We start from the raw sequence: 13,557 nt of genomic DNA on the forward strand, positions 1-13,557 counted from the left end.
TTTTTTTCCAAGCAAACCAAAAATAACTGGAAAGTAGAAATCTTGCCTAGATTCTCCTTATACACACATGCATTGTTCCAGCACCACAAAAGGTTTTGCAAGCAGCAGAATTTAGCAGCTCTGGAGAAAGCTAAGGCCGCTTCAGACCGGTTTTTGGCCACCTGGGTGGCTTTTTGTTCAGCTCACCCATTCTGAGCTGGAGTCTGTGAGGTTTGGGATGTGTCAGGTAGCAACAGGAGCAGCTGCTCCCTCAGGGAAGGCCAGGATTAGAATGTCACGACTGGAAAAGGCCCCTCCAGCCACAGTTTTTCCCACAGGCCCTGGGTGAGGGAGAAAATTAAGGGACGGTGGCCTGTGGGAACTCAATACATCCCTCTGGGTGTTCAGAGTTGCTGAGGACCCCGCTGGGGGGCTCAGAGACCCTGGAATGCTGCCCAGAACACCTGGAGATTTGATTTTGATCCCTGCAGTGAGTTGCCAGCTTTGTACGAGGACCTGAAAGCCACAGAGGTTTGAATGGTGTAATAACAAAATGATCACAGGGCGAAAATGTAGATTTTGGGATTTTTGGTATGGGCGTTTTGGGGACAAGATGGAGGAATCAGGGCATGCCCAGCCTTTTTTCTTCTTCTTGTTCTCCATTTTCTGCAGTGATGTTGGCACTTTGGGATTGGGTTAGAGTAGAAGTGCACTGTCTAACACAGGTGATAGGTATTGGGAATTAAGTGTAAATATGTTATACGTAGTTTGTAGTATAAAAGGACAACACAAAGTGCCTGTGGCTGCCCTGCTGAGCAGATCTTGGCTGGGCAGAAAGAAAATTTTATAGATAAGAATTAATAAACAACTTCAAGACCAAAAAGTGAAGAGTCCAGACTCATTCTTCAGTTGCAGGGGCCGAAACAGAGACATCCTGCACATCTCAGGGCAGCAATTAACAGTCAACCCAAGAGGTTGACTGTTAGTTTAGGAGACCTGCCCAGGTCCAGTCAGGAGCCCACAGAGCTCCAAGGAGAAGCCTTGAAATCCATCCATGGAGCAGCCAGGAGGGACACAGGAATGGCCAGTGCAGAGCTGCACTCCCCAATATGGCCTGGAGGCACCAGGCTGGACAAAATTGGAGCTCCTGGGCCCAGGGTTTGTGTGGAGACACCGAACCAGGCTGGCCAGGAGCACCCAGAGTCAGAGCAGGGCCCTGGCAAGGTGGGAGCTGCACCACCAACACAAGGGAAAGCGGGGCTGCTGAGGGTCACTTTGCTCCTTCCCTGAACCCTCTGGCCACTTTTCCCCCCAAATATTTTCTCCCAGAAAGCCAGGCCTAGGCTGGGCTTGTTGGGGTGTCTGTGCAGGGCCAGGAGTTGGACTGATGATTCTTGTGGGCACCTTTCAACTCAGGATAATCCATGATTCTACATAACCTCCATTCCTTCTGGGATGGCTCTGCTTCCCCCAGTGGCTGGAAATCATCTCATGGGTCGTTTAAAGCCCACAGATCTGCTGGAAATAAAGAATATATTCCAAAGGAGAGAACAAATCAAAAACTGAAGGATCCTCTGACATCACCTAAATATTCCTGACCCCTCCAGCTGACAAGAGTTGTCCAAGAGCAATGTGGTCAAAGCACCTCTCAGGTCCTACCAAACCAACAATTTAGAACTTACCCTCATGGAGCGTGGAGAAAGCTGGGATTCAACACCTCTGGTAAGCTGGAATTTTTGGAAAATTCCTAAAAGTGACACACAAATTAAAATATACAGAGAAAAGCTGGAATTTTTGGAAAATTCCTAAAAGTGACACACAAATTAAAACATACAGAGAAAAGCTGGACTTTTTGGAAAATTCCTAAAAGTGACACACAAATTAAAACATAGAGAGAAAAGTTAAATGTCCTGGGTTTTTTCCACTCCCACCCCAAATTCACAGAGATCAGGGTGTGTGTGGGAATGCATTCCCAGACTTCAAGTTGCTTCTCCTTCATCCCCACATCCCAGCAAGGTCAGTCTGGCAGCAAGGCAGGAGAAGAGCAAAGAAAAGGCATTTAGTGAAATACAGAATGTAACAGTCTGGCTCTGAACCCTCGTAAGAATTCCAGCTTTTACTGCCCAAAGCCAACGGGAACATTTAGTGCTGGAGCCTTGAAGTGAGCCTTGAAGTGGTGTGAGCGCCTGGTGGGGGTGAGGAGCTGCTGCTGCCCAGCCTCCTGCACCTCCTGGGCAGGCAGAGCCCCCAGGGCCCGGTGCTGGCTGGGGATGCACCTGGTGGAGTGATGGTGATTGATTCCTGTCTGGCTGTGAGGACACAGGGATGTCACAGGGGTTCGTAGCCATTCCACGCAGCACTCAGAGCAAGAATCACACAGGGTAACTCTCCCAGCCCGCTGCTCCGAGAGGGTGTTCGTACAACTGCTGGCTCTTCTTGACATTTCTGCAAACAGCTCATAAATATTCCATTGTTGTTGTGGTTTGAATGGAAACACCGGGGAGAAAAGAGCAGCTCTGCCCTTATTTAGCAGCGTGCAGCTCAATGCGAGTCCTCAGGCAGCCACTCCAGGGCTGGGCTCTGGTGACAGCAGCGAGCAGCCCTGCATCCTGCCCTTCTCCTGCTGCTTGGATGTGTCTGCAGAGCCAGCCCACACACCCACCCAGCCCTGGGAAGGGACTGAAGGATGTACCTGTGGTGTCACCAAGCTCAGGTGACACTGCTGGGGCTGCAGCATCTCCCCAGCTGTGCCCCAGGGCTCAGAGGGTCTGGGGGCACTGCCCATGGTGGGTGCTGTGGGAGGCAGGTGCTGGGCAGCCACAGGCACAGCAGAGCCCAGCACAGCCCCTGGGGGTCCTCAGCCTGTCAGCAGACATCTCTTATGGAAAATCCTTTCCTTAGGATTTTTCCTCCTCAGAAGCTTGGAGGCCTCAGGAACAAAATGTAAACAATGGTTATCTGCTGCTGTGGAATGCAATAGGTGCATCTGTGATTGGTCTCATGTGGTTGTTTCTAATTAATGGCCAATTACAGTCCAGCTGGCTCAGACACAGAGCCTGAGCCACAAACCTTTGTTATCATTCTTTCCTATTCTGTTCTTAGCTAGCCTTCTGATGAAATCCTTTTTTCTATTATTTTAGTATAGTTTTAATGTAATATATATCATAAAATACTAAATCAAGCTTTCTGAAACATGGATTCAGACCCTCGTCTCTTCCCTCATCCTTGGACCCCTGTGAACAGGGTCACACCCAGGCTGTTGGGGCACCTGGTGAAAGGTGCTCCTGACACGTGGAAAGGTTCCCTGTATCACTGCTGTGCTCCTCTGCCCGTGCCAGGGAATTCCTGCTCCTTCTCCAGAGGTGCTGGGTTAACCTGCACTGCAGAGGCTGGAGCAGAAAGCAGAGCAGGATGGCCCAGCTCAGCAGGGAGCTGCAGGAATTCCAGTTTAAACCCCAGCAACCAGCACCACCCCAGAGGTGCAGCCTCATTGCTTCAAAACCGTGAGCTCCCCACTCCCACAGAAAAGTCTGGCCCTCCTTCCTCACACCAGACTCTGCAGTTGTTCCCTCCCTCGTTGAAATTCCAGGGATAACACTCCAGACCAGCCACAGAACAACAAATGCAGGTGGAACCCAGCCCCAACCACGGCAGCAGAAAGGAGCTGAGCAGTCAGCAAGGCACTGCCCACAGCCAGAGCCAGAGGCAGCCACTGTGGGTAGGTCCTGGCAGACATCAACCCCTGAGGGTGGAACCTGACACAAATAAACCCCTGAGAATGGGTCCTGGTACACATCAACCCCTGAGGCTGGAACCAGACACAAATAAACCCCTGAGGGTGGAACCAGTAACACATCAACCTCTGAGGGTGGGTCCTGGTACAAATAAACCCCTGAGGGTGGAACCTGACACCACTAAGGCCTTGCAGGTGGACACTGGGACCAGTAAATCTGTGCAGATAGACCCTGACACCAATAAGGCCTGCAGGAGCACCCTGACACCAGTGAGGCCCTGCAGGAGGACCCTGACTCCAGTAAATCTGGGCAGATGGACTCTCACACCAGTAAAGCCCTGTAGGAGAACGCTGACACCAGTAAATCTGTGCAGGTGGACACTGACATCAGTAAGGCCCTGCAGGTGGACACTGGGACCAGTAAATCCGTGCAGATGGACCCTGACACCAATAAGGCCCTGCAGGAGGACCCTGAATCCAGTAAAACCATGCAGATGGACCATGACACCAGTAAACCCCTCAAGATGGACCCTGACTCCAGTAAATCCGGGCAGATGGAGCCGCCCACCCGCGAGAGGCTGTGCAGGAGCCCAGCCCGTGAGTCATGCGAGCTGCGCCCGTGTCGCTGCCATGTGGAGTGCAGCAGGCTATCAAAAGCGATGATTTCATCCCAAAAAACGGCCCTGTTTTTGTGCTTGATGACAGCTGGGCCGTTTTGGTACCTGCTGACCTAGAACAAGTCTCTGCACCGGCACGGAAGGTGGGTCACTGTGAGATCTGAAGTGCCTCATCCTTCAGTGAGTGGGCAGGGTGCACCGTTATTCTCATTGTGCCTCTTTTTGCCCAGCCTCTGTTATCTCTATTTATAGATACCCTGGGATGCAATTCCAATAAGTCTCACCTGCCTCAGCAGTTCCCCCTGCAGTGTCCTACTTATGGCACAAATCAAGGGGGCTCCAATTAGAGTTTCTGGCCCAAGCCATACTCAAATGTTTGACTTTGGATTTATAAGAAAAGTTTTCACAGATTCCTTGCCCTCACCATGGTTGTAGGCAGAATTCCTGCTGTCTCCAGAGCTTCCCACCAGCAATGATGCACCGTGGTCCGATATCATCCCTAAAAAAACTCCTGTCTCTCCTGCCTGCTCTCTGCTCTGCTGCCCACCCCCAGCTCTCAATGACTCTGGGATTTTTTACCCTTTCCTGAATTTGAGAAGGAGGCAGAAGAGCAAAAACTCTACTCCCTGACTGCTTAATGATGGGGAACTAATCCAGAAACACAGCTTGGAATTAAAAACCCTTCCAGCCTTTATTATTTCTATGCATCATGTTTGTTTGGAGCAAAACTCAGCAGCTCAAATAATCTGCTCCGTGTCAGAGCAGAGATGTGGAAACACAGCTTGCTCACAGGGTTATGGGGAATCTCTTTAGGAGCAGAGATCTCATCCCTGAGGAGTCACAGGCAGCTGGGAATCTGCCCCAGGACCTTCTTTTGGGTAAGGATGGAGAAGAGATTCCTCCTGCCTGCAGCCCAGGTGTCCCCATGGACAGGTGAGGACAGGAGCTCCCTGACACAGCTCTCAGTGCTCTCCTCATTCTTGAGGGATTTGGGGTTCATAATTTGATTCCCCAACTCCAAGGAGGAGTGGGGAGACTCCAGCCTCAGTTGAGAAAAGCCTGGGAAGAGGGTCTCCAGACCCTTTTGCAGCTAAGCAGGACTCAGGTGAGCTTTGCTAAGGAGCTGATTTCAGCTCAGGAAGATGAGCTGAGCCCCAGTGCTGCTGCTGCAGGGAACAGCTCGGAAATGGGAGCTCCCTGTCCCAGGGGAAGGGTAGGAGAGGCAAAGGCAGCTCCTCCCACATCCAGTGGAAGAGAGGGAAGTGAGGAAACAAACACATTTGAGGCAGCTGTGGATTGCTCAAGTACAAAGGTAAGAGACACCCCCAGAGCAGGACAGGACCCAGGGCATGGCTGGAGCTGGGCCAGGGCAGCTCAGGCTGAGCTCAGGGCAAGGCTCTTCCCCCAGAGGGTGCTGGCACTGCCCAGGCTGCCCAGGGAATGGGCACGGCCCCGAGGCTGCCAGAGCTCCAGGAGCCTTTGGGCAGCACTGCCAGGGATGGACAGGGTGGGGTTGTTGGGTGGTCTGGGCAGGGTGGATGGGGACTCCATGATCCTTGTCCTATTCAGCTTAGCATATTCCATGATTCTGTCATTCTGCATGGAGCGAAATGCCTGGAACACTCCTGGGGACACAGCCTGCTGTGGGCAGTGGACAGAGGCTGTGCCCCAGGTGCCTGCCCATGATCCCTCTGGCTGCCCCTGTTCTCCTCCTTGTCTCTCCCAGTGCCCTGTTGGGTGTTCCAGCAGGGCTGACTCAGCACCTGCAGGCTCCAGCCCCAGCCCCATGGGGCTCTGTCACTGCCCACACTCAGGGTGTTCATATTCCAAAGGCTTGAAGGGGCACTGAACAGGAACAGGGAGGGATCCTCAGGAGAACACAGCTTGTGCTCGAACTGCCCACAGGTGTCAAAGCAGCTCAGTCCTTCCTGATCCATGGCCAGGATATTTTCCTAATCCATGGCCAGGACATCTGCTGTACCAGGCCATCAGGGGGCTTCTTCCACGTTGCATTATCCCTCTCTTGCCTCCAGCTTTGATGGGAAAGGTCTCACTGATGGAAATTACATCAGAGCCACAGCATCCCTCCATGAAGGTTTCATCCTGGTGAATCACAGTCATCCATTAGCAAAAGAAAAGAAAATCTTTCGGAACCGGTTGGATGAAATTCCTCTCCATAAAACCTGTCCACATCAGGTGCTGTATCTTGGCAGCAGAGATGGGGTCACCACACATGTGTGCCAGGGACCCCATTCAGGATGGGCCAAATCCCACCTGCACAGGCCTTTGGAATCCACTTCCCCATCCACAGGCAGAGGAACAGCCACATCCCCGTGCTGAGAATGGGAAGGGGGAGGAAGGGGAGAGCACAAACACCCTTCCATGTGACCACAACAAGGAGGGGCACAATCATCCTCTTGCCAGCTTGGCTTGTCCTTTCAGATGGACCTGAAAACCTAGAAGAAGGGTTTCTCTTCTGGTTCTCCTCCTGCTTGGAACTACCAGGCAGCAATCCATGGAGACAAATTCTGGAGAATTAAGGATGAACACGGTGTGTTCCCAGCACTGCCTGAGGGCCTGTGCTGTGGCTGCCTCTTCAGCAGTGCCAGGGGTCTGCTGGCGACAGTGCCAGGGAACAGTGGGTGCTGAGTGCTGATGATGAGGAGCCCATTCTTCCCAGGGATCCCATCCCTTATCCCTCCTGGCTCCTTGCTGCTGCCTTTGCTTCTGATTTCATTGCTGGCATCAGCGACAAGAGCAGAAAATTAAGTGTGACTTGCACGGTGAGAAAGGAAGGGAGAGGAAGGATCCTGAGATGGGGAACAGCCAACAAGGTCCTGAGCCCTTCTGGGTGAATCCCACTCAACTCAGCAACATCAGAATGTAAAATAAGTCTGGGAATATCTGAAAGAAATGTGCCAACCCCAGCAAGGCACAAAGCAGGGGTGAAATTCCCTTCATTTGAGCTCCTTTCCTACCTCACCAATACCAGAATGCCTCTGGAATGCCTCTGGAACACCAAGCTTCTCTGGGAATTCCTCCTGCCCACTGCATCCCCTTCTCCAATATTTGTCATTCGAATGGCTGTAAACACAGAATTGGCATCTGGACAGCAGGAAATCTAGGAAATTAGCACGAGGGACTCTCCTGGGCTTGTGGCCAATGTATAGTCCTAGGAGCCACTGAAAGCACAGCAGAGCCGAGCTCTAGAAAGCAGGAACGGTGTCACTAGGTTGGCAGAGAACAGCTCCTGCTCCATTCAGGATGAGTGACAGGAATTCCTCGTCTGCTTTGCATTTGGCAACTCCCCAGACCCTGCTTTGGGCAGGGCAAGCCCAACTCCCAGCTCTGCCCTTCAGCTGCTGGGGGAAAACCACAATGGTCTCTTTTTTTTTCTCATTTTTTTCCTTCCAGATTCATCCTGATTTTTTGCCACCTGGTCTGGCTTCCTCATCCCCAAGGAGCAGAAATTTGGACCACAAGACTCAGTAATTGATGTACAAGGGAGTCACACTGAGCCTATGACCCAAACAGGAGGTTCCATGTCACAGCATCCAGCAGATCTTCCAGCTTTTCCATGGCTTTGGGGCACTGCTGACCAAGCTGCTCTCTGCTCCTGAGCTTCAGATTCCAGTGTAGGTTTGAATCCTTCAAGAGTCTCGATGGTGCTTTTTGGGATGCAACAGAGAGTGCAGGACCTTGGGAAATCCTTCCATGCTGGAAGGATTGAAGGAAATCCTTCCATAATGGACAGATCCAAGCAGGAATGCAGGAAGGGGCTGGGGAGGTCCCACTCAGCAGCCTGTGAGTGTGGGCAAGTGCACCCCAAACTGGGCACACACAGCAGGGCTGGCAGGGCTGGCCAGCTCACCTGGCACTGATTTCCTGCTCCATCCTTCTGGCAGGACCATGAATTTGCACCCAAACACACCTGGAGCCTCTGCAGAGGCTGGATCATGGAGCTGGGCTGGCAGGAATTGGACCTGCTGGGATCCCAGGGCTGTCCTGCACAGCAGCTCCTGCCCAGCAGGCAGAGACAGGCCTGTCCCCATCACGGTGACACGAGGGACATGTTCGCTCCCAGGGGTCTGTGCCACACATTTTTGGCAGCCCCAGGGATGGATTTGGAGACAGACCACAACTGCAGCATTTTGGGCACTCCCTGGCACTCACCCAGGTGGAAAATGGCTGTGACAGAGGAGGGAAGAGCCAGCAGCACCCCAGAGTGGGGCACAGACCCTGCCCCACAGCATCCCTGGGTGGGACATCAGCCATCCAAGCATCCTCCTGCTCCTGCTCATGGTCTCTGCTCCCTCCTGCTGAGCCACCAGGCCTAGGACAAGGCTGGAAGGAAGCCATGGCCCTGCTGATGGCCTTCACTCCTGGCTGGCAGTGCCTTACTCCGTCTGGGAAGCTCAGCACCAGTCTCAGTCCTGGGAACCCCAAGGGATGGTGTAACCTGGAGCCCCCCAGTCTGACTTCCACACATAATCCTGGAGTTCCCTTGGCACTATGGCACTACCCTTCTCTGGCCCCTGGCAGCTGTGTGTGACAGGCTGCTCCTGCCTTCAGAGACCTCCAAACCCAGCAGGAGAGAGGGGAACAGGGCAATCTCTGTGCTTTGATAAGGAAAAGCAGCCTCCTGATAAGCTCTGTGCCCAACCCTTCCTAGCCTGGCCCAGGGGGTGGCTGCAGTGCCAGAGGGGCACAGCCAGCTCCACTTTATGGCTCACTGGGTCCCATGGGGTGGCATCCACTGCACATGGACAGCAATGGTTTATTTTCTCAGCATCCCAAGGTCACCCTGGAGATGAAGCCAGTGGCACAGTGACTCCAGGGATGGGTACCTGAGCTGCCAGGCCCTGTGTTTCTGGAGAAAACCCCCCTATTCCCTAAATCCCAGTGCTGCTCCACTCAGGACATACCACAGAACTGAGCCCATCTGTGCAGAGCAGGAGAAAAACGGCCCTGCCCAAATCCTGGGATTGTTTCTGACATTCCTCTACCCCAGCTCTGAGAGACTGGGCCAGCATTTCCTGCTCTTCTGATCATTCTGGGACCCAAATGATGCTGGGAGGAGGTGGGACAGTTTGCAGGGAAACAGGAGCATGAGCAGGGCATGTTTCACGCAACCAAACCCTTTGCTGGCACCAGTTATAAGTTGCATAACCACCCAAAAATGCCTTATTTATCACTGTGGTGTTAAACGCTCAGATCACACTCCACATCCTTTTAAATCTTCAGCTTTTCAGCTGCTCCCAGTCCTTCACCCCTCGCAGATGACAACCACTTAGGAAAAAGAAATCTTTATTTTATAGGTTTTTTTTGTATACTTGTACACAAGTAAAATAAAATGCATATCTATATATACTGCAATCTTGTGAAGGGGCAGGCAGCATTCTTTAACAAATGCTGCCCGTAAACGTGGTGTGAAGGATGGAATGGAGATGGAAAAACTGCAAGAGTCATCAACATAGGATTAAAACAGCATCAAATCCATTACCTCTGCAAATGGGAACCTGCAACATTGTTCAGTGAGATGGTGAGTTACAAACAGACTTTAGACATTCTTTTCAGAGCATTTCTTACACTTCTTTTTTTTTTTTTTCCTGTAAATAAACCACATTTCTTTACCATCTGCTGTAGCAAAAGCTGCTTTGTGGGCAAGTGCAGTTCCGAAGACCAAAGGTATAATTCACAGGTTTCAGGACAAATAAATTATGTACATCTCAGTATTTGTCTTTTTTGTTTTGTTTTGTTTTTGTTTGTTTGTTTGTTTTAATAAAGGCATCCAGTTAAGTTTTGTGTAACAAAGCTTTCTCAGGGTGGATGGGAGTCCTGCTTTTGTTTGCAACATTTATGGAGGTCAGCAAAAGTCAAGTATTAAAGTGTCATCAACCCAGGAAAAGAGTTAATTTTAGCAGAATAACAGTAAGCTCCACACCAAGGGGGGGATCAAAAGGCTTAGGCTGAGCTGTAACGTGGAGCTGTTCCCCTGCTGGGTGAGGCGGCACTGGGCCTTTGATCTGTTCTTTTTAGAGCAGCCCTGCCTCTTTTTGGTTGGGACTGTGGAAGGTTCAATGGGCTCTAGAAATTCGGGTCTCAACTTGGTCAAAGGAGGGTCTACAATGCTGGGGAAGGTCCCAAAGGGGGAATCGTTTATCTGCTTGTTGCTGCCATTTTTGGAACGGTCCGTCTCCATGTACTTGGGCCTGGACATGTTCTCCTTCTCCTTGAGGTGGTTGTTGGACGAGCGGCTGCTGTGGGAGGAGGGCCCTGCCTTGCCCTTGGCCTCGTAAATGAAGGACTTGTCCATCTCTGGCTGGCAGCACTTGGAGGAGCCGTCGTGGGAGCCCAGCGGGGGCAGCCCCGTCGGGAGCTTGCCCGACCTGGTTTTGGTGCTGAAGACGCTGGTGCGGATCTGGTTGAAGGAGTCCACACAGCTGTCCAGCTCCGAGCTCTGCAGCCGCTTCAGGTCCCGCCCCGCCAGGCGAGGGGGCAGGTGGCACTCCAGCTCTGAGGAGGAGCCCTTGAACTGCTTAAACCAATTCCAGAGCGAGCGGGCCTGGCAGTCGCAGATCCACTGGTTGCCGTTGAGGCGCAGGTACTGCAGGGACACCAGGGGGGCCATGGTGTCCCCTGTGAGCACGGTCAGGTTGTTGTTGAACAGGTACAAGGTCATCACCTTCCCCAGGTCATGGAAGGCGCGCCGGTGCACCAGGCTCACCCTGTTCTGGTGCAGCAGCAGCCGGTCCAGGTTGATCAGCCCGCGGAAGACGTTCTCCGACAGGCTCTTGATCTTGTTCCCGTGCAAAAACAGGTACGTGAGGTTGGCCAGGTCGATGAAGGTGTCGTCCAGCAGGATCTGGAGGTTATTATCCTGAAGGTAGAGGTACTGCAAGGAGAACAACCCTCGGAAAAGCCCCGTGGAGAGCTCCAGGAGCCCACAGCGATCCAGGTGGAGGGTGTGGAGGTGCACAAGCCCCCGGAAGGTGACAGGGTTGATGGATTTCAGGTTCGTGTTGTCGCTGAGGTCCAGCTCCTCCAGTTTGGTGAGCCCGTAGAAGGCCCCGGGCTCGATGAGGCTGATGTTGTTGGAGTGGATCCACAGGATGGTCATGTTGCGGCAGGAGGTGAAGCTGGTGGCCCTCACCAGGGTGATGCGGTTGTTGTGCAGGAAGATGCGCTGGCTCTGGATGGGGATCTCCGTGGGGATGGCTGTCAGCCCCTGCTGCTGGCAGCTGATGGTGATCTTGGGTTCACTGTAGCATACGCACGCCCCGGGGCAGGACTCCACTTCTGATGGGATGTTCAAGCAAAGCACCAAAATCAGCAGTCTGCTTCCTGAGTAAGGACAGAAATAGGGTGGGGATTAGGCAGGGTCATGGAGAGCACTTCTCCTGGCAGAGGAGCCTGAAATTCCCCCTCCATGTGTGGCATCACCAACCACAAACAGATGCCAGGGCAGCCAGTGATTAAAATGTAGGATTTACGATGGGATTCTGTCACTCAGCTCAAGAGCTTAAATCAACGTATACTTGCAGAGATGGAATCCCAGTGCCTCCTCTGACCTGCACTCTCAGGAGGTGAAAGAGTAGGATCAGCGCTTTGGATTTGCACATCCAATACCAGCCCCGTTCCCAAGATCTTACCTATGAGCAAAGGGACCAAATTCTGGGGCATTTCCCTCTGCCATGGGCACACCTGGCACAGCTCAGCCCCTGGAAACCACCTGGGATGTACCAGGAAACCCCAAATCCCATCCCAGCAGTGCCACCAGCTCCTCACTTTGCAGGGTCACGGAACAACTCTTCCAAACAAGCAGGTCTCCCCACACTGCTCTCAAAACATGACTGTGACTTTCCACAAATAATTTTGGACTGATTTGATCTCCTGGGAGAAATAACTGTGAGACATTCCCAGAATAACTTTCAGGTCAGACCTGCCTGGAGAAGTCTCAGGGCCAAAAGGATCCTTTCCTTCTCCTGCTCAAAACTTTAAGCCACATATTCCTCCTTCCTCTCTCCCCATATTTTTTTCCTTTGAACCTGTGCAGCCACCGAGAAAGAGGAGGAAACAGCAGGATTTTCCATCGTGCTATTATAGGAGAAAGTCACGTGCAAGGCTTCCTTCAGGGATCCCAGCAAGTGTGCAAAGCAGGAACAGATTCCATGTGTCCCAAGCATGCTGGCAGCCCTATGGGGCTGGAAAACCCCAGAGAGGAACAATTTTATTCCTGGTGATGCCCAGCCACTTCCCCAGAAGCTGGGCTATACTGGAATCCCAGGGAAGCATTTTCGTTCACCAAATTCCCCAGCTGGGAGCTAGGAATGAGCCCAGGTGGAGGGAGGGGATGGACAGAGCAGCACCTTCTCCAAAGGAACCTCGAGGGTCCCTGAAGGTCCTGCTAGAGACCTGAGGTGAGCCAGGCTGTTCCCTGCTGCTGGTGGGAAGGGAGGCAGTGCCAGCACTGCTTTCCCAGCAATTAGCAGCCAGTAATTAGTCTGATTCCTCCAAACGGAAGATAAAATGGATGGACAGCAGCCAGAGCAGCGGGAGGCTCCATTTGGGAATGCCACATGTGAGCAGGGACACTGTGACTCCTTCCCAGCTTATCACAGCACCTCTGGCCAAAGGAAATGTCCTCCCCACCGCTGGGAATCTCCAGCCTGGGGACAAGAGCAGCTTTGCCTCTCTTGTGGGAGGGTTTTCCCTTTGAAGAACTCAAAACATTGTTCCGGAATGTTGACGCCTCATTACAAAGTAAGGTGGAAAAGCAGAGTGCAAAAAGCCAGACAGGAAAGCCCAGAGGAGCAGAATGTGATGAACTGGGGAGACTGGAGCCAAATCCAGCCTTGCAAATTCCAGGGGGAATCTGAAGGCAGTGGCTGCACCTCCCTTAGAGCTGGCAGGTGCTGACGTGGCAAATGAAACCATGACAAACACCAACAATAACAGATTTTAATCACACAGAAACCTCACCAAATCTTCACTGAAGGAATAACAAATGGAAAAGCCGAGGTGGGAAAGTCTCATTCCTGCAAGAACAGGCCAGAATCCCAGCTTTGGGTGTCAGTCTGGTCAGAACAATTCACCATGTGTGGCTAATAAATCTGATGTGATCCAATAGTCCAATACAGGCAGGAGACTCCCATATATCATATTCCACAAGGGAAAAAAACCCCAGCTCAGCATGCAGAGATAATTGGAGCCTGATGCTATCAGCTG

The 13,557-nt window shown here is 52.2% G+C and overlaps 1 protein-coding gene across 2 annotated transcripts in view; it reads right to left on the reverse strand.

Moving 5' to 3' along the window:
- Positions 1-9,920: 9,920 nt before the first annotated feature.
- RTN4R (reticulon 4 receptor) overlaps positions 9,921-13,557 on the reverse strand; it is an 87,552-nt gene continuing 83,915 nt past the window's right edge. For both annotated transcript variants that reach the window (XM_074554124.1, XM_074554123.1), the window contains exon 2: positions 9,921-11,673. In XM_074554124.1, the coding sequence (XP_074410225.1) occupies positions 10,247-11,673 (1,427 nt within the window). In that variant the 3' untranslated portion in view covers positions 9,921-10,246. The remainder of the gene's footprint in view (positions 11,674-13,557) is intronic.

This window comes from Zonotrichia albicollis, chromosome 18 (assembly GCF_047830755.1).
Source record: "Zonotrichia albicollis isolate bZonAlb1 chromosome 18, bZonAlb1.hap1, whole genome shotgun sequence".
Lineage (NCBI taxonomy): Eukaryota > Metazoa > Chordata > Aves > Passeriformes > Passerellidae > Zonotrichia > Zonotrichia albicollis.